The sequence below is a fragment of the Osmerus eperlanus genome, chromosome 15 (assembly GCF_963692335.1).
Source record: "Osmerus eperlanus chromosome 15, fOsmEpe2.1, whole genome shotgun sequence".
NCBI lineage: Eukaryota > Metazoa > Chordata > Actinopteri > Osmeriformes > Osmeridae > Osmerus > Osmerus eperlanus.
The window spans coordinates 15,699,741-15,724,210 of NC_085032.1; the positions used below are offsets into that span (position 1 = coordinate 15,699,741).

At 47.3% G+C, this 24,470-nt stretch overlaps 2 protein-coding genes across 3 annotated transcripts; one reads left to right on the top strand and one right to left on the bottom strand.

Annotated features, from left to right (window-relative positions):
* Positions 1–241: 241 nt before the first annotated feature.
* Positions 242–5,042, bottom strand: LOC134035381 (BICD family-like cargo adapter 1). The gene is made up of 5 exons (XM_062480375.1): positions 4,863–5,042; positions 4,088–4,237; positions 2,545–2,676; positions 436–491; positions 242–263 (listed from the first exon to the last, which is right to left on the bottom strand). The coding sequence occupies exons 1-5, from the start codon at positions 4,959–4,961 to the stop codon at positions 242–244; spliced, it is 459 nt and encodes a 152-aa protein (XP_062336359.1). The 5' UTR covers positions 4,962–5,042.
* A 666-nt stretch (positions 5,043–5,708) lies between these two features.
* pex2 (peroxisomal biogenesis factor 2) lies at positions 5,709–14,893 on the top strand. 2 transcript variants are annotated; one of them, XM_062480004.1, is made up of 5 exons: positions 5,709–5,815; positions 12,436–12,652; positions 12,978–13,225; positions 13,515–14,011; positions 14,300–14,893. In XM_062480004.1, the coding sequence occupies exons 1-4, from the start codon at positions 5,812–5,814 to the stop codon at positions 13,997–13,999; spliced, it is 954 nt and encodes a 317-aa protein (XP_062335988.1). In that variant the 5' UTR covers positions 5,709–5,811; the 3' UTR covers positions 14,000–14,011; positions 14,300–14,893. The 2 variants fall into 2 exon arrangements, with proteins under 2 accessions (XP_062335988.1, XP_062335987.1); XM_062480003.1 differs by having other exon boundaries at positions 5,738–5,815; positions 12,433–12,652.
* Positions 14,894–24,470: the final 9,577 nt, after the last annotated feature.

Here is a 24,470-nt window from a genome sequence, read left to right on the forward strand (position 1 = left end):
AACCAACAGAGCCCGAGCAGGAGAACAGAGGAGACTCCGGTTACCAGACTTGGGGGGGTGAAGGGAGGAATGGGAAAGAAAGAGAGACGGAGGGATGAAAGACAGAAGGATAGATTGAGAGAGAGGGGTCAAATCTGTAGAGGGGTGAAAGACAGAGATGTAGAGAGGAATGAAAGACATGATGATGGATAGAGAGAGAGGGACAGAAGATTTCATCGAGAACAACAGTCTCGTGTTCTCCTTACAAGAACCCTAACGAGTCTCTGAACGCAGGGCAACGACACAGAGAGGTGTGTTGTGCACCTTACGACTGTCCTGAGCAGACACAGGGACAGTGTGTTGTGCACCTTACGACTGTCCTGAGCAGACACAGGGACAGTGTGTTGTGCACCTTACGACTGTCCTGAGCAGACACAGGGACAGTGTGTTGTGTACCTTAAGACTGTCCTGAGCAGACACAGGGACAGTGTGTTGTGCACCTTACGACTGTCCTGAGCAGACACAGGGACAGTGTGTTGTGCACCTTACGACTGTCCTGAGCAGACACAGGGACAGTGTGTTGTGTACCTTACGACTGTCCTGAGCAGACACAGGGACAGTGTGTTGTGTACCTTACGACTGTCCTGAGATGAACGTGTTCCAGTTTAAACCCCAACATCACTTTCCACGAGGGATCTTCAAATCTAATTAAGCCGAGCCCAGATACATAACCAAGGTTGAATAATAATAGCTTCTTATCAATGGACAAAGGGGAGAAAATTCAGTTCAACCCATTTGACATGGTGCCTAACGCGAGGCCTTCCCTGTGGTTCTGGATCCAGAAGAGGCAGGACTGCAGGGATCCCTCCTGGACTGATATATTGACTCTGGTTTACAAGGGCAGAGAACTACATGTGTACGTTTGCCCTCACGGCTGACCTTACAATGCACTTAGTATCCTGTAGGCCAGTAATGCTGCCAGTGCTCCAACAAGCCATTTATTCCAACTAACGACCGTCAAGCACTCATAAATCAGCATTAGAAACCTCTCTCTCTATCTTCCTCATTTCCTCCTGACTCTCTACGATTCTCTCTCTCATTGCTATTCAACCTCACTCTCTCACTCTGCTCCACTCTTCTCACCTTCCTCCCTCTCTCTCTCCCTCTCTCCCTCTCTCCCTCTCTCTCTCCCTCTCTCCCTCTCTCCCTCTCTCCCTCTCTCCCTCTCTCTCTCCCTCCCTCTCCCTCTCTCCGTCTCTCCCTCCCCTCTCCCTGTGACATATACTTTACACAGATAGAGACCACAGCTCTGAGCCCTAACCTTATATTGGCACCTCTATTGATTTTAATTAAGCTAATTAGTTCATTATTCCAGGGATCAGGAGAGGGCATCCATTACGCTGTGTGCTGCAGAGTACTGACACTGGCCCACCAAGTTAATATGCTAATGAAGCCCATCAATTATCACTCAAAGGAAAGTCATTAACAACAGTATTAGCATAGCCAACCATTACTACCCTGTGACCTTTGAATGTGTGTGTGTGTGTGTGTGTGCACGTGTGGGGGGGGCAGGTATATCTGTGAATGTGTGTTAATTTGTGTGTGCATGTTAATGTGTGTATGTATGAGTGTGTATGTGGGTACTAAAGTGTGTGTGTTTGTATTACTAACTGAAAACCACTGTGACACACAATCCCTGCTCTCCTCTCTCTGTCCCCCCCCACACACATCCCTTGTGGTGTGGGGGGTTTGAGTTATCAGCACCTGCCTGGTCGTCGGTCAGCCAACGCTGGACCTGGTCGCGAGTCTCCCGGTCCTGTCCTACATCTATAAAGTTGAATAATGGATTTTGGTGTTTTAAAAACCCATCGACACTGTATGACTATGTTTAGCCTGTGTGCTGCTCCTCTCTCCCACCAACCGTCTCTGGAGGAGGGGATCCCTCTCTGAATTGCTCCTCCCAAGGTTTCTTCCATTTTTTTTTCTCCTGTTGAGAGTTTTTTGGGAGTTTTTCCTTGTCTTCCTTGAGGGTTTAGGTTGGTTGAGGGGCAGTTCTATGGGCATATGTGAAGCCCTCTGTGACATGCTTGCGTGTAAAAAGGGCTATACAAATACATTTGATTTGATTTGACACAAGCACCAAGCCCATAGGAACTGTTCTCAGATCAGTTTCCAGGTGTTCACCTGCGAGGAAAGTTGTGGGAGGCTGGTGTAACACCTGACTGGAGGTCAGCTTGACAGCCACAGCAGGACCTGCAGGGGTGCAGAAGCTCAGGATGGGAACAGGGCTGGAGGGTGATCAGGGGAGGGAGAGCGCTCTGGAGGGAGAGCGCTCTGGAGGGCAGGACTGTGGGAAGGGTCTCTGGACAGGATCAGAGTATCAAAGCAGAGCCCAGTGATCCCTAATGATCCTGGCTGATCTGAAGTGATCTGCACAAGCCCTTCCTGCCCTGCAGGCTTGGGGATAGGATCAGGGTATTAAAACACACAACACACAGATAGAGACACACAGATGCACTAGGGGGGTAGTGGAGAGTGGGAAAGCTACGGGGAGGTACGACTCACGTCCAGGATGTGTGTGTGTCTGTCCAGCCAGCCCAGGCATTTCAGAGAATCCACGTCTGACCTCAAGTCCTCGTTCTCTGAGAGGAGAGCACATGCCCTTTCCTCCAGGTCCTTCCTCTGCTGGGCCAGACCCTGGGACACCCCGACAGACAAGGAGCCATCAGAGACCTCCTGACCTCTGACCCCCTGACCTTTAACCCCTGACCCTGACTGCTCCTTAGGAATCAGACCGTAACACGTGAAGTATTGAAGGCTGTGATGAAAACTCCAAAACGTGGCGAACCTTGTAATAACACATCCTACTTTGACCAATTTAATACTGTAAAAAAATAATTTGACAAATATTTGCAATTAAAATTTTCCACCGAAGTGAAGATACATATTTATCCTGCATAACAAAGCAAATTGAAAAAGTCTAGAAACCCATTTGAGCGCTCTAACACTGCGTAGATAAAACAAAGAAAACATAACAATTCAATCTTACATGTCCCTCTCATATTACCAAGCTTGTTGTACAGTTTGCATTGTGGGATGGTTCATAAGTGACTCTAAATGCCTGTGATTTGATTTAATTTCCAATTAGGGACATCAGCGCAGTCCTGCTTACTACAGTCTGGGGACAAGCGTCTAACAGACTTCTGAGACAGTCCATCCGTTCAGACCAATCTCATTTAGCCAGACGCAGTTCACAGACCGACTGGGAGCAACATAAACACAACCTTTTCACTTTCACCAGAAGAGAAAGAATCATATTTCTTGTCCGAGGAGGGTCTGTACTGCAGGCTAGCACAGGCACTGTAACATCTGCATGGTGTTATATTACATGCTGTTGTTCAGGAACATTACTTAGGGCAAAACTTTACATTAAGGTTACACAAACTATCATGTAACTATATAGCCATATCTACAGTAACAACAGTTAGTGTATTAAGTGATAATAAGTGTTAGCTTGGAAGAGACAGTATTGTGGACGGGGGTAAGGGGTAAGTGGATGCAGGTCATGTTTTCAAAACAAGATCTATGTTAACATAACATTGTTCTCTTTCTCAGAACAACGTAATATTGTCTGAACTATGCACTCCTGAATATATTTTCAGATATATTTTGCCTACTAGTACTTTGCTTTGGATGAAAGCATCTGTAAAATGAATCAAAGGTTGAGTGTGTGCGTGCGTGCGCGTGTGTGTGTGTATGCGTGTGTGTGTGCGTGCGTGTGTGTATGCGTGTGTGTGTGTGTGCGTCTGTGTGAGTGTACTTACTCAGAACCTTGAGGTATCTCTATTCACTACAAGTAAAATGCCCAGTTACCTGTGATGTTTTCCTATAGATTAGAACTGCAATCATGCCTTGTTTAACAGTGTTTATTCACCTTCAGCGTTCCCACTTGCAGTGATTGGATTTGGACACCAACAATACACCCTGAACACTGACCATGCCACGCTGCCCGCGCTCGCCTGAAGGCCTGTGGCTTTCATACGCACCGGCAACAAAAAGGAGAATGGATTTTTTTTTTAAAGGGAGAGAGAAAGAGAAACATACTTACATTAATGACGTCATCCGAAGTGCGCAGTTTCACCTCCAGGCTGGCGACTTTTTGATTTGCTTCTTTCTCCAGCTCCTCGACAGTCTGGATCAGAACCTGATTCTGGTCTCCAAGGTCATTAACATAGGACTGGAGAACATTTAGTTTCATCTACAAGGAAAACCACAGATGAATTGTCTACATGTTGCATCTCATTCTGTGAATAAAACCTTGGTAAATAGTCACGTTGTAACTGAATGTATATGGCACTGCTTGTGAAGGTTGGAGGCAAACATTTCTTCTTTTTTTTGATTGACATGTTAGCCAAGGAAAAGCTCGAGGGCTCCTGAGTTTTCTTAAATGCATAACCTTGTTAGGTAGGCAGAGTACTGGCTCGTTTAACCAAACCCTGTCTCTGAAACCTTGTTACATCTGCTTTGATGCACAGCCCCTCAAATACACTGCGCGTCTAAACGATCTCACATGACAATCGGGATGATTAGAAGGCTTTTAAACATGACTGCGGGTCCACAATTTTAGTCTGCAGCCCGGATGGAAGAGAATAATTTAATTCGCCACCTGTTACAAGTACGGCGGCTTTATAAAACAAGTTATGTATTTCTCTCCGTAATTTGTCTCGCAAATGATTCTGCTCCCACGGTGTTTTGCCCACCAAGTTGTGAGAGACATTGAGAAATTAGTGGCATTGATAACGTGTAACTTCACTAGAAGCTGAAAGTAGTGCTGGATAGTTTTAGAATAGGACTGGGTTCAGCTAAATTACAGCTTCACCTACCCGCAGCATTTCTTCTTGTGTACTTCCTTTTGTATCAAAATCGATACGTCTCAATCTTTCCTCGTAGAGCCCTTTAAATTCTTCCAGGAGATGTTTCATGTTTGTCACAGGGCGGCAGGTAAAGAGACCGTAATCGACAGCAGATGTTGACTTCTCGTGACTTCTTTGCCCTAGCCGACATGATACATTATATTGACTCATTTGGAACAGGTAGACTAGTACTTGGTTTGCTAAAATGTGCCTAACGCCGTTAACTAGCTAGTCAGCTTTTTTTTTCCTGGACTCGACCACCAAGAGTTGGCTAGCCGTGCTAACAGGTGTTGTATGGTTGCTTAAATTGCAAATCCAAGTGCCTGAACATTTATACTGAAGTATTTAATCTATTCAGCGCTTTATGAAGATCATTTGTAACCTCAATATGGTAAAAGATGGCTGTCATACTACTATATCTCTTAATCTCACATGATTATATGTGCATATCCCTCTGTATATGTGAAATTCAAGGAGAGCGCTAGTTAGGCAAGCCTGCATACTTGCTTTTCAGTATGAGGTGGTTGCTAGGTCTCTTAAGTAAAGCGGTTGCTACAACTATCGACAAACCCGTGAGCAAACTGCATGTGGAAGTTTTCCCTCCCGCTGCAGAAAAAGGATTGGTCTAAGTAACTTTCCGTCTTCCTTTTAAAAGTAGCAATTGGTTTAAATCCGGGATGGTGACGACTTTGCGGTTGGGTTGAGATTGAGGAACCCTCCCACTCCCATGTTTGCCTCGCTGAACCAGACTCTTTGGCGCTTTATCGTGCGATTGGTTGAACTTGATGATGGTTTTAGAACTCGATTCACGATTGGCGTATTCCCTTTCAGGGGCGTGCCTAGTCGTTCACGTCCCGGAAAAACAGCGTGTTGCCATGTCGAGGTGAACTCGAGCAGTTCAGTATTCTCAGGAATAACTATGGGTAAATATACACCTGTCGACGTTTCACATGCCGTGTGCGAGTTGTACCATTACGTATCCTTTACCCGGTTTTCGTGTTGCGTGAGCGCGAAATGGTGTTATGTCGTTATTCAGCTAGCTAGCTACATAAGCTAGGCTACATAGTTCTTATCACAAAACTATCCAACGAGATCCTGTCACCTCATATAATTATAAAGGAATTATTTTATACGTTATTGATACACTTATCTATTTTCCGAAGCAACGTATAGAATAAGTAACAAAGTTGTTCATCTGGGGGTTGAATTCTACAGTTCGGACTCAAATGCATGCGAAAAGTAGTGATGTGATTCTTTAGCTTGTTTGTTATCTTAACAGCCTAGTAAATGACCAGAGCCAGAGACACATCTGACAGTCTAGTGACTGTAAAGTTGGTTTTATTGAATTCAAAAGCCACTTACTTCATTCCTCTCAATCCATCTCCATTCTGTCTTTTCTCTCTCCCCCAGTGGCTCCCCTCTCACTCGGGGGCCAACACTAATCCTCTCCCGATTATCACATAATGCTCTTGCCTTATTATCAAAATGGAGCAGATTTTGGATTTTGTTTTAATGACTGATGTTCATGGAGTTTGAAGATTAATAAAATTTAAAAAAAAACGGTAGGACTTGTTATGAAGTGGGCCTGGATCCGCTGATTACACAGGATGAGCAAGGCTGAGAGAGGGAGGGGGTGGGGCCTGGATACTTGGAATAATGAGCGAGTTTTAAAGGAATCAGTAAATGTTAAAGTGGACTGTGAGCTCAGCTTAGGGTCAAGAGGGTCGTCTATAGATTTCTCTGGAAGAAGCATTAAAAAAGGATTTGTCGGTGGCTCTGCTACCCTGTGTGGTTCACCGTGTACAGCATTGTCAGTGTTGTATGCATGTATTGTTTGGTCAGACCCAAGCACAACTAGCTTTTGCTAAAACTACAGCGAATGGGACAATTCACCATAAACTGTAGTCTAAATGTTCCATGAGCATTTAATTTCCTCAGCGTTCTAAAGGAGTCCCTGTGGGAGGTCTCGGTGCCCTGGACACGAGCATATCTGGAGTGCAAAGAACCACGAGGATGTCGTGTTCGTCATGTGAACATGGCTGTGGTGTACGAGGCTTTGTGTGATGTGTGTAATGAGTCATCATGGCTTTGGATGTTAACGCATGCCTTTAACGGGATGGCACAAGGCCGCTCTGTCTCAGGGACATCGCCGTCTGGGTTTTACGAAGCGCTTGGCGCGCGCTCCCAGCTTGCGAAGGCATCTCATCCGCTCGGTCTTTTTAATTGTTGCGTACAAATGATAAAACATGAAAGAACAAGAGTTCAAGTCAGTGGTTTTTTTTTCTGCCCTCGTGGCTCTGTGTGTGTCGTCAGGCGTTAAGGAAGACGTCTGCATGAGTTGATCAAATATTCTCCAGCATTTTATTAGCATTAGTGTTAGGGCCCAGTGCTCATACATTGCTTCTTGAGACACTTCAATTTTCTCATTCATTAACTGTTCTCTCTCCTCATTCAACACGCTTTCTCCAGCCTCTAAATGTTTCATGAGTTTTTAAGTTGTTTTCCTGCAAACCCTCTCTCCTTATTACTCATACAGCCCCTGCATCTTCCACCTTCATACTCACAAAATCAATTAATTCCCTTAAATAATTCACCTCCAGAGCGAATCAGATTAACCAGAGCACAAATCTTTGTGTCAGATGGGTTCCAGGAGAGGGTTTTCTGACTCTTCAGTAGAAGTTGTTCCTGACCCCATGTCTGTGCAGTGTTAGGTGATTACAGCAGGAGAGAGGACCTTGATAAAGCATTAGCAGCACACTCACCACCAGGGCCAAAGGACCCCTCTGTGCATTAACACACATTCATCTTTTATGAAACAGACCCATAACAATTAGTTTGATTCCCGCCTGGGTAATTCTGCCTCAGTTCAATGCCTCCCCTTCACTCTTACCCTCCCCAAATCGTGGAAATGACATCACCGTTTAAAAAGAAGAAAAAGCCATAACATTTACATTTACATGTATTAATTTAGCAGACGCTTTTATCCAAAGCGACTTCCAAGAGAGAGCTTTACCATAAGTGATATTCTATTCTCTGTTTTCATTTAGGGAACTTTAGCAAACCTCACACAAACTAATGGAGAGAGAAAATAGGGGTTCTCTCAGAAGAAAACGTTACATTCTCCAGACCTCCTATTCAAAGTATTTGACACCAGTGGAGAGATATGATGTAATTGAGCACGCTGCATCTGCAGAAATGCAGATTTGGTGCCGCCAATGTCCCAGCTGACGTTCTCCCTCTGATATGTTCTCCAGAATGCAGGAACAGCCACTTCTAACTCCTACGGAATTCGAACACGAGCAGAAGCCAAGATTTTGCCTTATATGTCTAAAAAGAGAGTCCGTCTGCACATCTGGAGGCAAACAATACTATTACGAATAATAACAGTTTAGTGGATTGTTTTTCTGTATTTTGTCCTCTGTTAAAGAAAACAACAACAAGAGTGGCTTATTTGCCCCCTCAGCCTCATGTCACCCCCCTCCCCTCCCTCCACCCCCCCCAAAGCTGTCATCCCCTCAACTCCCAGGCCAGGCTCCAAGGTCAAGATGACGGCATAGTCATCGTCCAATAGCAGAGCGGCGTTCTCTTCAGGAATGTGTGGTCCTGCTGTCTGTGACCAGCGCTCTCAAGGTCAGGATGCTGAAGCTGTTTGTGTTTATCTCCCCCCCCCCCCTTCTCTCCCCCCCTCTCCATCCCTCCTTTTCTTTCTTCTCCTCTGTCTCCCTCTCAACAGACAGTAGCTAGCAGCGAGCAGCCCAGGGTAGGCTTACTGGTGACTGTCTGTCTGGTGGTGGTCTGTCTGTCTGTCTGTCCGGCAGCCAGTAGTTGCTGACTGCACTGCTGCAGTTGTGACAGGCTGTGATGTGACGAGCAGGCTGGGGTGGGACGAGCATGCTGGGGTGGGACGAGCAGGCTGGGGTGGGACGAGCAGGCTGGGGTGGGACGAGCAGGCTGGGGTGGGACGAGCAGGCTGGGGTGGGACGAGCAGGCTGGGGTGGGACGAGCAGGCTGGGGTGGTACGAGCAGGCTGGGGTGGGACGAGCAGGCTGGGGTGGGACGAGCAGGCTGGGGTGGGACGAGCAGGCTGGGGTGGGACGAGCAGGCTGGGGTGGGACGAGCAGGCTGGGGTGGGACACTGCCAGCCACCCCCTCCTGCCTGCGCTCCGGGGTGCAAGGCAGGGATTATTGGGCTGTACCCCAGCCTTTCCCCTGTCTGGGGGGACAATGTGTGGTTGTTTAAGGCTGTTGGTTAACTAAGGCTTTTTCTAACTTCTCTGTGTGTGTGTAAAGCTTAATTTATACTTATGTCGCCGACACTTTTGAAATGGTGGCCGACGAAAAAAAAAAGTGTCGCTCAGGCTGCTGCATTTATACTTCGGAAAACAGTCGCCTGTGCTCAAGGTTCGCGTTTTCACTATGTGACGACATCAGCGCCAGTAGAAATTTCTCCTGGTAGGCGACACTTCTAAGCGACAGTTAAAAGTGTCGACCGAGACGTCATTTCTGTCGGCGACCTTTTCAAAAGTGTCTGCGACCTAAGTATAAATTGGGCTTAAGTGTGTGTGTGTGTGCGGTTGTTTTATGGTCAACCCCCTGAATCATTTTCTATTGTCTCTTCATAGAAACCCGTGTTCATAAATGTGTGTAGGGCACTGCTATCCCTCCTCCTTGCTGTAGTAAGCTACCTGCCTGCCAGCTACATACCTGCTAGCTCAGGCACAGTCTAAATAAAAGCATTTATCAGATCGAGTTATGAAGTCCATATCTCATGATAAATGCTGTGAGAGAGAGAGAGAGAGAGAGAGAGAGAGAGAGAGAGAGAGAGAGAGAGAGAGAGAGAGAGAGAGAGAGAGAGAGAGAGAGAGAGAGAGAGAGAGCAGGACCGAGCTGCGCGCAGGTCCTGTGTTTGCAGTAGGAGCAAATACGGTCATTGATTGGGACTTTTGACGATTACAAGGAGCATGGATTTCCAGCTCTCTGGTCAAAGCCCTGTAAATTCAAATGCTTCATTTTTCCAGGCAGACTGAAATGTCCGCTGGTGTATGTGGCAAGTGATGTGACTGTGAATGGGCCTGTCAATAGCAATCGTGCTATTGATATGGAGTCATGCAGAAGATGCCACTAGGCCTCAACTCCTGCCTCTCCCACATCCTCTACATCATAATTACATTAATATTGACAGGCCCTTGACAATAGTCGCATTACTATTGATAGGTGGCTGTCAATAATGTGTTCCCCAAATAAAACATATTCATTCATAACTTGTAAACTGCTCAATAAGAGCGTTGAGGAGGCGGGGGGAGGGGGGGGTCTCACACCTGCTAGAGGTAGAGAGTGGGGGGGAGGGGGCCTGGTGGGGGGAGAGAGGGGGCCTGGTGGGGGGAGAGAGAGGGCCTGGTGGGGGGAGAGAGAGGGCCTGGTGGGGGGAGAGAGAGGGCCTGGTGGGGGGAGAGAGAGGGCCTGGTGGGGGGAGAGAGGGCCTGGTGGGGGGAGAGAGAGGGCCTGGTGGGGGGAGAGAGAGGGCCTGGTGGGGGGAGAGAGGGCCTGGTGGGGGGAGAGAGAGGGCCTGGTGGGGGGAGAGAGAGGGCCTGGTGGGGGGAGAGAGAGGGCCTGGTGGGGGGAGAGAGAGGGCCTGGTGGGGGGAGAGAGGGCCTGGTGGGGGAGAGAGAGGGCCTGGTGGGGGGAGAGAGGGCCTGGTGGGGGGAGAGAGAGGGCCTGGTGGGGGGAGAGAGGGCCTGGTGGGGGAGAGAGAGGGCCTGGTGGGGGGAGAGAGGGCCTGGTGGGGGGAGAGAGAGGGCCTGGTGGGGGGAGAGAGGGCCTGGTGGGGGGAGAGAGAGGGCCTGGTGGGGGGAGAGAGAGGGCCTGGTGGGGGGAGAGAGAGGGCCTGGTGGGGGGGGAGAGAGGGCCTGGTGGGGGGAGAGAGAGGGCCTGGTGGGGGGAGAGAGAGGGCCTGGTGGGGGGGGAGAGAGGGCCTGGTGGGGGGAGAGAGAGGGCCTGGTGGGGGGAGAGAGAGGGCCTGGTGGGGGGAGAGAGAGGGCCTGGTGGGGGGAGAGAGAGGGCCTGGTGGGGGGAGAGAGAGGGCCTGGTGGGGGGGGAGAGAGGGCCTGGTGGGGGGGGGAGAGAGGGCCTGGTGGGGGGGGAGAGAGGGCCTGGTGGGGGGGGGAGAGAGGGCCTGGTGGGGGGAGAGAGGGCCTGGTGGGGGGAGAGAGGGGGCCTGGTGGGGGGAGAGAGAGGGCCTGGTGGGGGGAGAGAGAGGGCCTGGTGGGGGGAGAGAGAGGGCCTGGTGGGGGGAGAGAGAGGGCCTGGTGGGGGGGAGAGAGGGGGCCTGGTGGGGGGGGAGAAAGGGGGCCTGTTGAGGGGAGAGGGCCCCCCCCACCAGGCCCCCTTTCTCCCCCACAAGTTCACTGTAACCCACTAATGCAAACATGATCTTTATGTATCAAGCGCTGATTATTACAGTAAACCGAGAAAACTGTTTAACTCAAAACATTTCTTTAATGTGAAGTGTTGTCTGTGTACGCTCTCTCACATGCTATTTTAAACTGGTCGACCAGTTTTAGCTAATCACACAAATTATAGCCTAGCAAGTTTCCAATACTTCAACGTAAGTAAATTAATACATTTGATAATACATTTTACTTGTTACATCTCTGTGCAAATGGACCTTTATCTTTATTCGTTTTCTTTTTTTTTTGTTTATTTGCTTGGCAGCATATCACGTTTGTTGACACTTTCCCCATATGTGCACCAAAATAAACCCAGGCTCCACTGCTTATTATAATGTTGCTTATAGAAACAGCCAGAGTGACCCTCTCTGTCAGTGCTGCCACATTTCCATCGCTCAAATCTCCTCAAAGCCTTGGAACCAATCCTGTTTGGCGCGACACAAAAGTTAGTGTTGAAAGGGTCTCTCTCTGCCTCACCCCTCCACTTCTAAAGCCTTTCATTTGGAGTGAAAGACAGATCATCTGAGAGCTGGGGCAGGCGGACGCGGCGTGCCCTAACCCAGACGTCACACTTGTGAGATCCCATATGGAGTCCTCCGGAGGAAAGTAGTTCCTCATTGGCGGATGTTTACGGAGAAGCAGAGGCTGTGCCGTTAGGCTAATCCCCGGTGATGTGATTTGTACACACACCCCAATCTCCTGAGGGAGCAGAACAAGAGCCCTTGTGCCTCGCCCCGTGTGTGTGCGTGTTTGGAGCACACTAGAATGGCTCTCCAGCATGCCACAGCTCGAAAGCTGCATTTAGGACGGGTTTCACATGTGAAAAGGGATTTCCGCTCCAGTGTCAAAAAAGTATACATTTTCGCCTCCTCAAGGTGTCTTTCCAATAAAACCAGGTTACTGTCCTCTCACTTTGCTTCATGGTCACATAAGCATGGGGCACTACTACGAACATAAGACTGGATGTGTAGAGCTCAGTGGGTAGAGCATTTCACTTCAGGTCAAGAAGTTGCCGGTTCAAATTTCCCCTCTGCACCAAACATGATCAAAGTGATGTCGACCTGTTCATTGACTCGTGGTGTTTTTTTACCCAGCAGGCCCTGAGGGCGAGGGAAGGCAGGAGGGCGGGGCGTCTGGACCAGACCCCAGGACCCCGGTCCTCCGCATCAGCCAGCTGGACGCCTTCGAGCTGGACTCGGCCCTGCAGCAGCTGCTGTGGTCCCAGTTCTCCCAGTGCTTCCAGAACCTGGGCCCTGGCCTGCTCACCCCGCTGGAGGCAGAGCTGAAGGTCCTGCTGCAGATGCTGGTGTGGAGGTTGTGGAAGAAATCTTTTTGTCCTCTAAGATTGAATTGTTATTTGTATGGCTCTACTTCTTACAAGCAGAGGGATTCCCACACGACCATAGAAGTGCACTTAAACAAACCTAAAACCCTCAAGGAAGACCAGGAAAAACTCAGTAAACCCCTGAGAGAGGAATAGGGAAAAACCTTGGGAGGGGAAACTCATTGACAATAAGTTCAAGATATGGGTTTATAAGTATTAGATTTCTAGATGAGATCTCTTTCCACAAGGTTTGCCTCCACTAGAACTGTAGTGCCTGTAGCCTCAGGTTTGTGATGTGTGGATTTGTCCCTCTAGGTTCTCCCTGTACTCGGGCAGCTCCACGGTGGGCCAGGCTCTGCTGGGCCTGCGCTTCCATAACGCCCTGTCCCACGCCCCCCGCTACCAGACCCTCTCACGCAGGCAGCGTCTGGGCCTGCTGCTGCTGGGGGCCGGGCCTCGCTGGCTGAGGGAGCGATCCCACAGCCTGCTGCGGTCCCTGGGGGCCGGCCCGGGGAGCGGGGCTCTGTCTGGGGGGCTTCGCACAGGCATGGGCCTCCTCTCAGGTGTGGAGGACACTTTAGTTGTTTTTATTTGTTTGGCAGACGCTTTAATCCAGAGCGAGACAGCCGTCGGTGCTGTATATGTTAATCCTAATCTGTAGATCATGTCTCAAGTTATGTTTCCTTATTAATGTCTTACGTTGTTATCTTCACGCTGCTGTATTCAGCGGGTGATTCTTGTTTTGCAGTCTTGTTGGTGTGTCCCCTTTCACCCGATGTTCCTCGTGTTCTGAGCAGGAGCAGGAGGGTTTCACCTTTTCTTTCTCCTTCTCTTCTGTTTTCTTTAACACAGGGCTCGTCCAGACGGCTAACCTCGTCAACTTCCTGGTGTTCCTGAGGAAGGGGCGGTACCCGTCGCTCTCAGAGAGGATTCTGGGAGCGCGGGCGGTGTTCAGCAGGTCTCCGGGGGCGCGCGACGTGGCCTTCCAGTACGTGAACCGTGAGCTGCTGTGGCACGGCTTCGCTGAGTTCCTCATCTTCCTCCTCCCGCTGGTCGACATGCGGCGTGCCAAGGCGGCGCTGCGCTACTTCCTGTCTGGCCCGGCGGTGGCGGAGGAGGAGGGGGCGGGGTCGCCGGGGGGGCAGGAGTGCGGGTTCTGTGGGGAGTGGCCTACCATGCCTCACTCCATCGGCTGTCCTCACGTGTTCTGCTACTACTGCGTCAAGAGTCACGCCATCGCCGACGGTTACCTGACGTGCCCCCAGTGCGGCCAAGAAGCGGCGGGGGCGGAGCCAGTCCAGCTGCAGATCGAGATGACCGAGATTCACGCAAGATGAAGACCGTCTTACCTGGCTAGTTAACGACCGTCTTACCTGGCTAGTTAACGACCGTCTTACCTGGCTAGTTAACGACCGTCTTACCTGGCTAGTTAACGACCGTCTTACCTGGCTAGTTAACGCCCGTCTTACCTGGCTAGTTAACGCCCGTCTTACCTGGCTAGTTAACGACCGTCTTACCTGGCTAGTTAAAGACCATCTTACCTGGCTAGTTAACGACCGTCTTACCTGGCTAGTTAACGACCGTCTTACCTGGCTAGTTAACGACCATCTTACCTGGCTAGTTAACGACCGTCTTACCTGGCTAGTTAATGATGATTGACGGGTTGAATGGGATCCACGTGTAGTCTTTCAGAATGGCCTACAGTCACTTTCCTGTTGAAGGATGTGGGAGGGAGGTCTTGCCAGCATGAACATGGAGAGAGAGCCGGCCGCGAGGTGATCCCTCACACACAGATGACTTGACATCGTTGTTTTTAGGTTACGTGTGTGACTAGGGGCCACATAGGGACGACAGCAGAGAATGAGTGAGATTCAGTCAACATGATGTTGGTCGAATGAACTGGACATGATTAATGTATGTGTGCATATATTGACAGTCCTCTGCTCTCTCCACTTCGGATAGACTTTGGCCTGAACTATTTGTCCTTGGTGCACTGGAGTGATTGCGAAGACACACAGAGAGAATATTTGACAAACGAATGTGTTGATTTAGGGCCAAATTGGTAGCGTGTGTGTGTTGAAATGGGAATATTTGTCCTGATGAAAAATGCAGAAACTTGACAGAATAAATAATTGGTGAATATCTGATGTCTCTCATCACCCACGAATTAGCATTTGTTTGTATTTGTGCCTAAATTCTATTTCGACGTCATTAAAATTGATGGAATATCAGCTCCTGGGTGTTTATTTAGTTAAGTGGAGGGCGAAATGAGGAAAACTTATAACAATCTCCATACCTTCTTGCAGCCAGCCTGCCTACCCAGCTCCCTTCATCCCCTTTCACACTGCTGAAACATGCTTGAGATCAAGGGTACAGCCAGCGGCCTGTATTTACACACACACACACTCGCTGTCTCTCCCCTTCTCACACACACACACACACACCCTCACACACAGTTTGTAATCTCCAGGGCTCTCTTCCTATAAGACTAGTAAACTGCAGCAAAACCCCAGCAGTCTTCTCCTTCCTCGCAGGCAAATTACTTTCTAATCCCTGTAATGAGTCCAAAGATGCTTATTTATGCTGGAGTTAACCTCCACCAATGAGCCCAGCCCCGGGCCAAGCGCACCCCAGCCGAGTGAAGCCTTCCCTGGGCAGCTAGAGAGGAGTCGCTCCCTTCCCCTCCTTTCTGATCACGGGAGCTTAATTGCTGATTGCGGAGACGATCAATCAGTACTGAAGGCAGAATGGGAGCCTGAAGCTGTGAGTTGGGTTTAATAATCGGTACACACACATATACATGCATTTGTTCAGTGAAATTTTTTAGGCCCTACAGATTGAATAAATTTGGTTTCACACCAATATATAAATGTGTATTTTTGATGGTTAGGGAAGTGAAATATAGCCAATGGACGCTTAGGAATTCACTGAGGATTTTGTAAGGTTGTGTAGCTTTCTGCTCGGTCGTATCAATAATTAAAACGTCTGACTATTGTACCGTTTCTTTCCAGACATCTATCTAGCATAAGGATATGCTGAAGGCTGTAGTGTGTTCAAATAGGTTATGTGGGACCTTGAAAACCGTGTAGATGTTGATGAATTGTATTCCATAAACTCTTGTCCTTCATTTAGCTTTCAGGATAACAACGCACTTGGACAAAGCATGAATCCTCTGAATTAAAGTTATATTGTTCAGTTTGTCGACAATATTTTTTTCAACCTTTCGAACCTTTTTTCAAAGATATTTTTTCAACCTTTCAAAACTTTTTTTTGAAAAGAAGATTTCACACTCTAAAACAGAGTAAAGCAGATTAGAGCAGAGTACAATAGAGTATAGTAGAGTCCTCTCCACTAGCTTTGTAGACTAGCTTTTGTTTGTTGTGTGCCAGGAAATGAAAAAAGGCAATGACAAGAAATAATATTGTTCATGCCACCAATACAGACTAAAAACTAAAGTATCGAGTCTGGATGGAAAATGTAAGAAGTAGAAAGTACAGATATTTGTGTGAAAGTGAAACGTCAGAAAAATAAATAGTGAAGTAAAGTACTGATACCAGAAAAATCTACTTAAGTACAGTAATGGAAGTATTTGTTCTTCATTACTTCCCATCTCTGGTGAAGAGTATGGATGGAGCACTCTCATAAAATCAGTCATGGAATCAGCCAAAGGTTTAACATAGATTCAGTCAAAGTTCTATCATAGAATCAGTCAAAGTTCTATCATAGAATCAGTCAAAGTTCCAAAAGGGCTCCAAACTTGGGAGTGTTGCTGCCATCAGGCCTCTCTGTGTGGGATCTGCCTGCCTGTAGTTGGGCTTTACCACCGGTGGCTACGCAAAGCAATCAGCACAGTCCCATTCAGACATTTAGAGAGCAATTTACGCTTGTGTGCTCTCTCAGAGAGGTTTTAAGAGAAAGGGAATTACAGCATAGAATCCCTTTACTAGATCTGGGCTTTGATGAGGCTCTTTTACACTTCCTGCATCCCATCATGCCTTTGATGTGAGGCGTTGATTTTCCTGATTAAGAGTTTTGAAAGTAAAAGCTCTATTTTAGTCTTGGTAATGCGGAGTACTTTACCTATTGTGTGTGTGTTTCTGTGTGTGTCTGTGGGTCTGCACAGTGTGTGTGTGTCTGCACTGAGTGTGTGTGTCTGCACAGCGTGTGTGCACAGTGTGTGTGTGTGTGTGTGCACTGAGTGTGTGTGTGTGGGAAGCACCGCCTAATTGGAACAGAGCCGTTGGCTTACAGATAATGACAAGGAAAGTACAATAGCTTTGATTCTCACATGTCTAGTTTCACTTAGAGGGAATGTTATCATTTAAGCTCATGCTTCGCATTACCTCCTCATTTGAAACGACTACAAGCGATAAAAAACCTTCTTCATCCGTCTGCAACGGTAGCAGAGAATTAAATACCTGCGATAGTCAAGCGCAGAATATCCCTGTTTCATTATCGGAGTGCAGGAACGAGATCTTCCTTTCTTAATTGGATATTCCAATCGCTTCTTACTGAAAATAGTGAAAGCAATTGACCATGTGTTCAAACCAGACTGTAATAGGAGACATGTTTACTTCCTCCAGCTGTATTGATTAGGTGTAAATAAACTTCACAGAGAACACCGAAGGGGTTAAAAGTTTGTTTAGCAGACGTTGACTCACTGGCTTGTAGTTGTGCTTCCTGTTTCTTGTACCTGCCAGGCATCAGGATACTACAGGGCCCAATTATATCTGTCTTTGTCTCCTGTCTGAAATGCCCCCGCAATGTGATAGGTCAAGGGAGCAATCAATCAATCCCAAAATGGGTAAAATGTAGGTAAAAATGTTTTTGTGTCAGAGGTATCCTCTTAGCTGCTGTTGAGAGCAGGGAAACAGAACGGTGGCTGAGCGGTTAGGGAAACGGGCTAGTAATCTGAAGGTTGCCAGTTCGATTCCCGGCCGTGCAAAATGACGTTGTGACCTTGGGCAAGGCACTTCACCTTACTTGCCTCGGGGGAATGTCCCTGTACTTACTGTAAGTCGCTCTGGATAAGAGCGTCTGCTAAAATGACTACATGTAAATGTAAATATTCACACTAAACCATACTGCACTGCTGCAGCAGGCCACATTTTGTCCTGTATTTCATAGTAACAAAGTTGGCGACCCTAAGCGTGACACTAAAACACTAAAACAGGTAGTAGTACACAATTTTTTTTACTTAACCCTTGTGTTATCTTCGGGTCATTCTGACCCATCAGTCAGTATTGCGACAGATTTACCGCATACAAAGACAAAGTGAAGCCTTTTCTTTTAACCGTTGGGCTGTCTCAGACCCCCCACATTGCGAAGGTTAAAAGAAAATTATTTTAATTTGTTTTTGTATTGGGTAAAATTGGGTAAACACAACGATGGTTCGTTATGAACCTTTGGGTCATGTGACCCGAAGGCAGCACGAGGGTTAAGTATAAATCAGAGCCCATACTTGAAAAAGTGAAGTCAGTACTTCAACTTTTAACAGTCTTTTTAAACATAAGTATCTGTACTTCCACTTGAGTGAAGGATGTGTATACTTTTGCCATCTCTGCACTGTTGTTACACCATATATTTTACTGTATTAGACTGTGTTGTTACACTGTTATTAGTGTTTTCTCTGCGCCCATGTCCCTGGTCAAGGCACGAGGACAACCGGATGTGATTCTGAAGAGAAAGACTTCTTCATGTGGACACTCAAGCATGTGTGTGTGTGCTTATTTCGCATGACTAATAAAGTCCTCCTCTCAAGTTTACCTTGCCTCTCCCTGAGCTGCCATGGTTCTGTGTTCCAGGGCGTTGGAGTCGGCAGTGAATACGAGGGCCTGTTTATCTCCTGTCAGAGCAGCGGAACAAACACAGATAAGGCCCTGAAGGCCGAGGACGCCGGCAGGCATCCTTCTACCTGTGATAGGATGCTGCTTTATTTCACTGGGTCTATATTTGTACTGTAGTTGTAGCCAGTACACCTGAACGATTTGATCATATTCCGTGTGTTACCAAATGCATGCTGCAAATTTCCCTCAAGACCTACAAAAAAAAGAGAGAATCTAAAAGAAGGTAGCCTATGGTGAGCGAGCGTCGGCTAAGGCTCCTACAGGATTGGTTGAGCCGAAGAGGGGCTTGCGAGAGGATTGGGTGAATGACCACAGGGCATGCTGGGAGATCAGACCCAGGTGTGTGTTATGATGTTCTTCTGTATACGAGTGTCTTTGTGTGCGTGTACATGCGTGTGTGTGTGTATGGATGTGTGTCTGTGTGTGTGCTTGTGTGTGTTTATGCATGTGTGCATGTCTGTGTGTGTGTGTGTACAGTGGTCCTCTCTGTTAATCTACCCTAGTGATGTGTGATCCAGCCTGGATCCATCCCTCCAGATGTCCCGTGTATTTCCTGGGGCTTGGGGCTCAAGTGGAGTGCTTTGAAAGTTTTGATAACTTCTGCAAATGTGATTGAGACCCTGCTTGTGCAGGAATGTGGCCTCCACCCCCCCTCCCTCCCTCCACCCCCCCCTCCCTCCCTCCACCATCTCTGTCTTCTCTCTCAGAGATTTGTTTACCTCCTGTAACACACACACACACACACACACACACACACACACCTCAGGAGTAGAGGGTGGGGTCTGGCTTCTTACGGTCACAAAACGTTGCTGTGCGGATCTCAAAGAAAGCGAACTACAACAGGAACATGTGGGACGGCCGTGTGGTACAGACCCATGGCCAGCGTTCCTCCAGAGGAGAGACGTCCTGGTAATGAGGGCAGCTTTTAAAAGGCTGCTTGTCTCCCGGACTGCAGCGCAGCAGAGAGCCGTGAGCAGGAGAGGCCTCAGATGGTGATGTGCAGGGTTGCAGGATAATGACCACGTTATTTGTTTCGTTTCAGCATCTTGGTATCTGTGGTTCGCCCCCCCCCACCGCCACCCCCAAAAAAGCGTTGTCATGGTTACCTCGCTGCGAAGGTTCTGTGTCTGAACTCCTCCAGGAGCTCTCTGAACCGTGTGTGTGTACCAGCATTAACCCGCTCAACCCAACACACACAGATACACACACACATATACACACTATGAGGATACTGCTAAACACTTAATTGTTGTTATTTCTATTCAGGTAATGGTATGCATGCAAGCGAGGGTGCCATGTTGTGATAGCAAAAGACAATATGAATGTTCCAGGAACTTTTTAATTTTCTATTAGAGACTCTTCATGATCCAAAAATGCAGCTGTATTAACATGACACAGCAGTGCTAAAACAGTAGGCCCACATCAGAGGATGGTTCCCCCCCCGACCAAAATAATATTTTAGACTGCTACACATGCCATATATATTGTTGGAAAGCTACGATTCTTGTGATTCTATTGATATAAACCATTTCAAGATCGAGTTGCAACAGCAGGTACAATCAACGTCTTTGTCCGACCACCAATATGTAAACAAAGCGAAAGCAAAAAGATTCTACTCACCCTAAAAGGTTCAGAGTTGTCCAGGTATGCAAATATCCCAACAGGTCCAAACTATCTAACCATGTAAAGTATTTCGTCCAAAACAGTGTATAACCTCCATACATAGCCATGATCTCTTGTTGCATCAAAACATTTCACTGAAACTGGCTTCAGCTGGTTCACAAATGAGCTTGTTAGCCTTATAGCCAATGAAATTCTGCAGACGGCAATAGGCAACATTAGGGGTAACTTGGAACTTTCTGGGAGCTTTCAATTGACTTTGAGTATGCCCTTTTTAGTAAAAAAAAAAAAATGTGATAGGATTGAGAAGAGGGTAACCGCTTTGTTAGATAAAGGGACATTTTTCTATTTTCGAAACGACCCAAAATCTCCAGGTCTATCTATGAAGGGGGAAAAGGCAAATGTTGAAACTGTAGAACTGTGATGTTTGTGGTGCTGCGAGATTATGCTACCTGTCGTCCTGCTGACACATTCAAACTTCTGTGTGTTGGGGAGTCAGGTGGCTGAGCGGTTAGAGAATCAGGCTAGTAATCAGAAGGTCGCTGGTTCGATTCCCGGCCGTGCCAACTGACGTTGTGTCCTTGGGCAAGGCACTTCACCCTACTTGCCTCGGGGGAATGTCCCTGTACTTACTGTAAGTCGCTCTGGATAAGAGCGTCTGCTAAATGACTAAATGTAAATGTTGTCTCCTTGTCTTTGCCAAGCCGTGGGGCCGTCTTCAGTTCTGCACACACGACACGCTGCTATCTCCATCACTGTCTGCTCCAGTCTGTCCCTTCAACGTCTAATTAGATAGAGAATGTATCTACAATTCGGAACACATTTTTTTGTACAAGACAGGAGATATATTGCCAAATAAGTACTGTCAGATGTTGGAAAATTCCACATATTTTTCATATCCGGTGTAGAAATGTTGGGGCGCTTCGAGTCTCAAGACATCAGAAATTGCTTCACTTGACCCTAAGTGCTACACACAGAAATGATAGAAATGTCTATTATTGTACCCCCCAAAAAACATTTCCCTCAACATTAACGCAATATCACTACTCATAAATCATTTAGAAATTCATTTGAAAATCATTTGAAAAACACATTTATTTGGGAGTCATCAATATACGTATGGAAAACTTTATTTATATATTCATACATTCAAGACAGTCATTTATTCATGTATTCACTCATACACAAGCAGAGTCACTGGCTGTGCAGTTCCCAGTGTGTGTGTGTGTGTGGGGGAGTGTGTGTGTGAGTGTGTGACCCGAGGCTCTCTGTGCTCCAGGCCAGTGTAGTTCCCCGGGGAGCTCTCATCTTTTACTGGGTCCTGACAGAAGATGGAGGCTGGGAGAAGGGCTCTGCTGCATTAAAAACCCTTTACCCTGGTCTGATTTATCACCCTCTGTCACACACACACACACACACACACCGCATGGCCGTATAACAGCCGTCTCCTCACTACACACCCCCACTCCACACTCCATCAAGCACACAGACGCACACACACACACACTCACATACACAGACACACTTGCACATTCACACACCATCAAACACGCGCTCTTGTCGTAAGATGGCTGCTACCAGGGAGTGATGCGTTACCTTGGTGATTTTGCATTTTAATGGTTATTTTCTCCTATTCCGGCGGCGGGTAATTCTGGTGAGTCGTAGGCACTACGGCACCTCGCCACAGGAAGACAAAGTGATGCAATTACAGGACGGGCCTTCCTGTTGGTGTCACCTGCAAACGGCTGCATTTGAATGTGACACTCGCTGCCGAGCTGAGGGGAGGTGGGGAGGGGGGGGACAGGGGGGTGGATGGGAGACAGGAGGGGGGCAGACGGGGGAGAGAGGGGGGGAGGGGGGAATGTCATTATGCCCCGCCAGGAGAGTGGACTCCATCAGCTAGACGGGACACTCCCAGAAGCGCACACACACACACACACACACACACACTAATAATACCCATGCACGCACATTCATGCACAGACGAGTTAGTTCAGTCAAGCACACACACATGCGCATAAACACACACACACAACCTCACTCAGATAAACACAGACAAACGTACATACACACGAAAACACACACAGATTTACACAAAAGGATATTTACACACCCAGAAACACATTCCATTTTGTCCTTGAAAGGGTCCAAGGCTAGATAATCATATTCATTCATTCATTCATACATAAGATGGAATAAATTCGCACCATCTTCGCTTTCCTTTATGCATAAAAGCTGATAAAAAAGGGGTTGAACAAACCTCAACATATATTCAAAGACTTAAGAAGTAGTATTTGTTAGTGGTAAAGGTTATCTTCCACAATCCTTATCAAACAATAGGATCATGAAAACTAACAGAGGAGGAAAGGTTACACTTGTGAGGTGGAGTACTACAGGATTAAAGAGACAGTGTATATAAAGAGACAGTGTATATAAAGAAAGTGTATATAAAGAGACAGTGTATATAAAGACAGTGTATATAATAAGACAGTGTATATAAAGAGACAGTGTATATAAAGCAGACAGTGTATATAAAGCAGACAGTGTATATAAAGAGACAGTGTATATAAAGAGACAGTGTATATAAGGAGACAGTGTATATAGAGACAGTGTATATAAGGAGACAGTGTATATAAGGAGACAGTGTATATAGAGACAGTGTATATAAAGCACTCATTATGTCGCAGCTGTTTTGCATCCCTTGTCTGGAAAGTGTACATGAAAAATACATCCAGTATAAAGCTGCTCAAGTTCAAACACAACAACGTACAACCGCTTTGATTCAAACACACACGTCTGCCTTGGTGCACTGCTCTAGTTTATCATAAATAGGAACTGTACCTCCTTTCATAGCACCTATTCCCCTCCTCCCCCACCCCACCCCACCCCTCCAGCCCACCCCACCCCTCCTCCCCCACCCCACCCCTCCACAGTGCAGGAGGTGATGGTGCACAGCTCATGAATACAGCCTGGTGTCATTCTAACGAGAAGCCTGTTTGTTGGGTAACACTTCCTGGTTAGGACAACGACAGTGCTTGCCTCCATTTTGTCGATTGCAGTGGCAGGAAAATGTATGAGTGGGTGTGTGTGTGTGTGTGTAAAAATGTGTGTGTGTGCGTGTACTGTATATTTGTGTGAATGTTCAAATGAGGAATTGTGTATAGTCAAACAGTGGATCAGCAGGGATAGCCCTGCAGAAATAGGTTGTGGTAATGTTGTCCGTTCTCTGTGCAGATTATCATAGCTGTCAAAGTCACTCCACACAGTTAAGCTCCTGTCTGCAGGTTAGTACTCCCCAAGATGTTAATGACGACTGTTGTTCAGCACATCCGGCCTGCGAGTCTTCAAAAGCACAGCCATTTTGCCTTCTAATCTGTGTGTGTGTTGTGTGTGCTTTTGTAGCAGGGGGTAAAGGAAGAGTCTTCTACAGCTGCCGGCCTACAGACACATAATTCATTGTTGAGAATCCTGCATTCTAGATTACATCTCCAAAAGCTTAAAGTGTATTTTCCTATCAACAGCAATCCACAGCTCATAAAAATTAATTCTGCTCTGGCATAAACAATCCCCTCCTCCTATCACCTCTCTCTGTGTGTGTGTGTTTGTGTGTGTACGACATAAACAATCGCCTTCCCCCGTCAGGACCACAGAGTGATCCATCAGTTATCCCTGGAAAACCAATTTCTCTGGAGATGTTCAGTTTTTCAAATATGCACCACACCTATCCAGAGAAAGAGTGGGGGGAAATAGAGAGAGGGAAAGAGAGAGAGAGAGTGGTTGGGAGAAAGAGAGAGACCGAGAGATGGGATGGGAAGGAGAGAGACAGAGAGAAGGAGAGGGAGAGCAAGAAAGAGGGCGAGAGAGAAAGACGATAGAGAGAGGGAGGGGAAAAAGAAACAGTAAAAGGGAAAGAGGTTGGGAGAGAGTGAGAGGTAAGGAGAGAGGAGAGGGTGAGAGAGTGAGAGGTAAGGAGAGAGGAGAGGGTGAGAGAGTGAGAGGTAAGGAGAGAGGAGAGGGTGAGAGAGTGAGAGGTAAGGAGAGAGGAGAGGGTGAGAGAGTGAGAGGTAAGGAGAGAGGAGAGGGTGAGAGAGTGAGAGGTAAGGAGAGAGGAGAGGGTGAGAGAGTGAGAGGTAAGGAGAGAGGAGAGGGTGAGAGAGTGAGAGGTAAGGAGAGAGGAGAGGGTGAGAGAGTGAGATTCCTTGTTTTCTAAATGGGACAGTGTTGTATGATGTCTCATGAGTTCAACATTGTTACTAAAAAGTATTCCTTCCTTTTCCTAATGCAAGGTAATAGCTGTCAAAATTATCTACCTAAAAATACTACCCTTGTTTTTATTTATTCT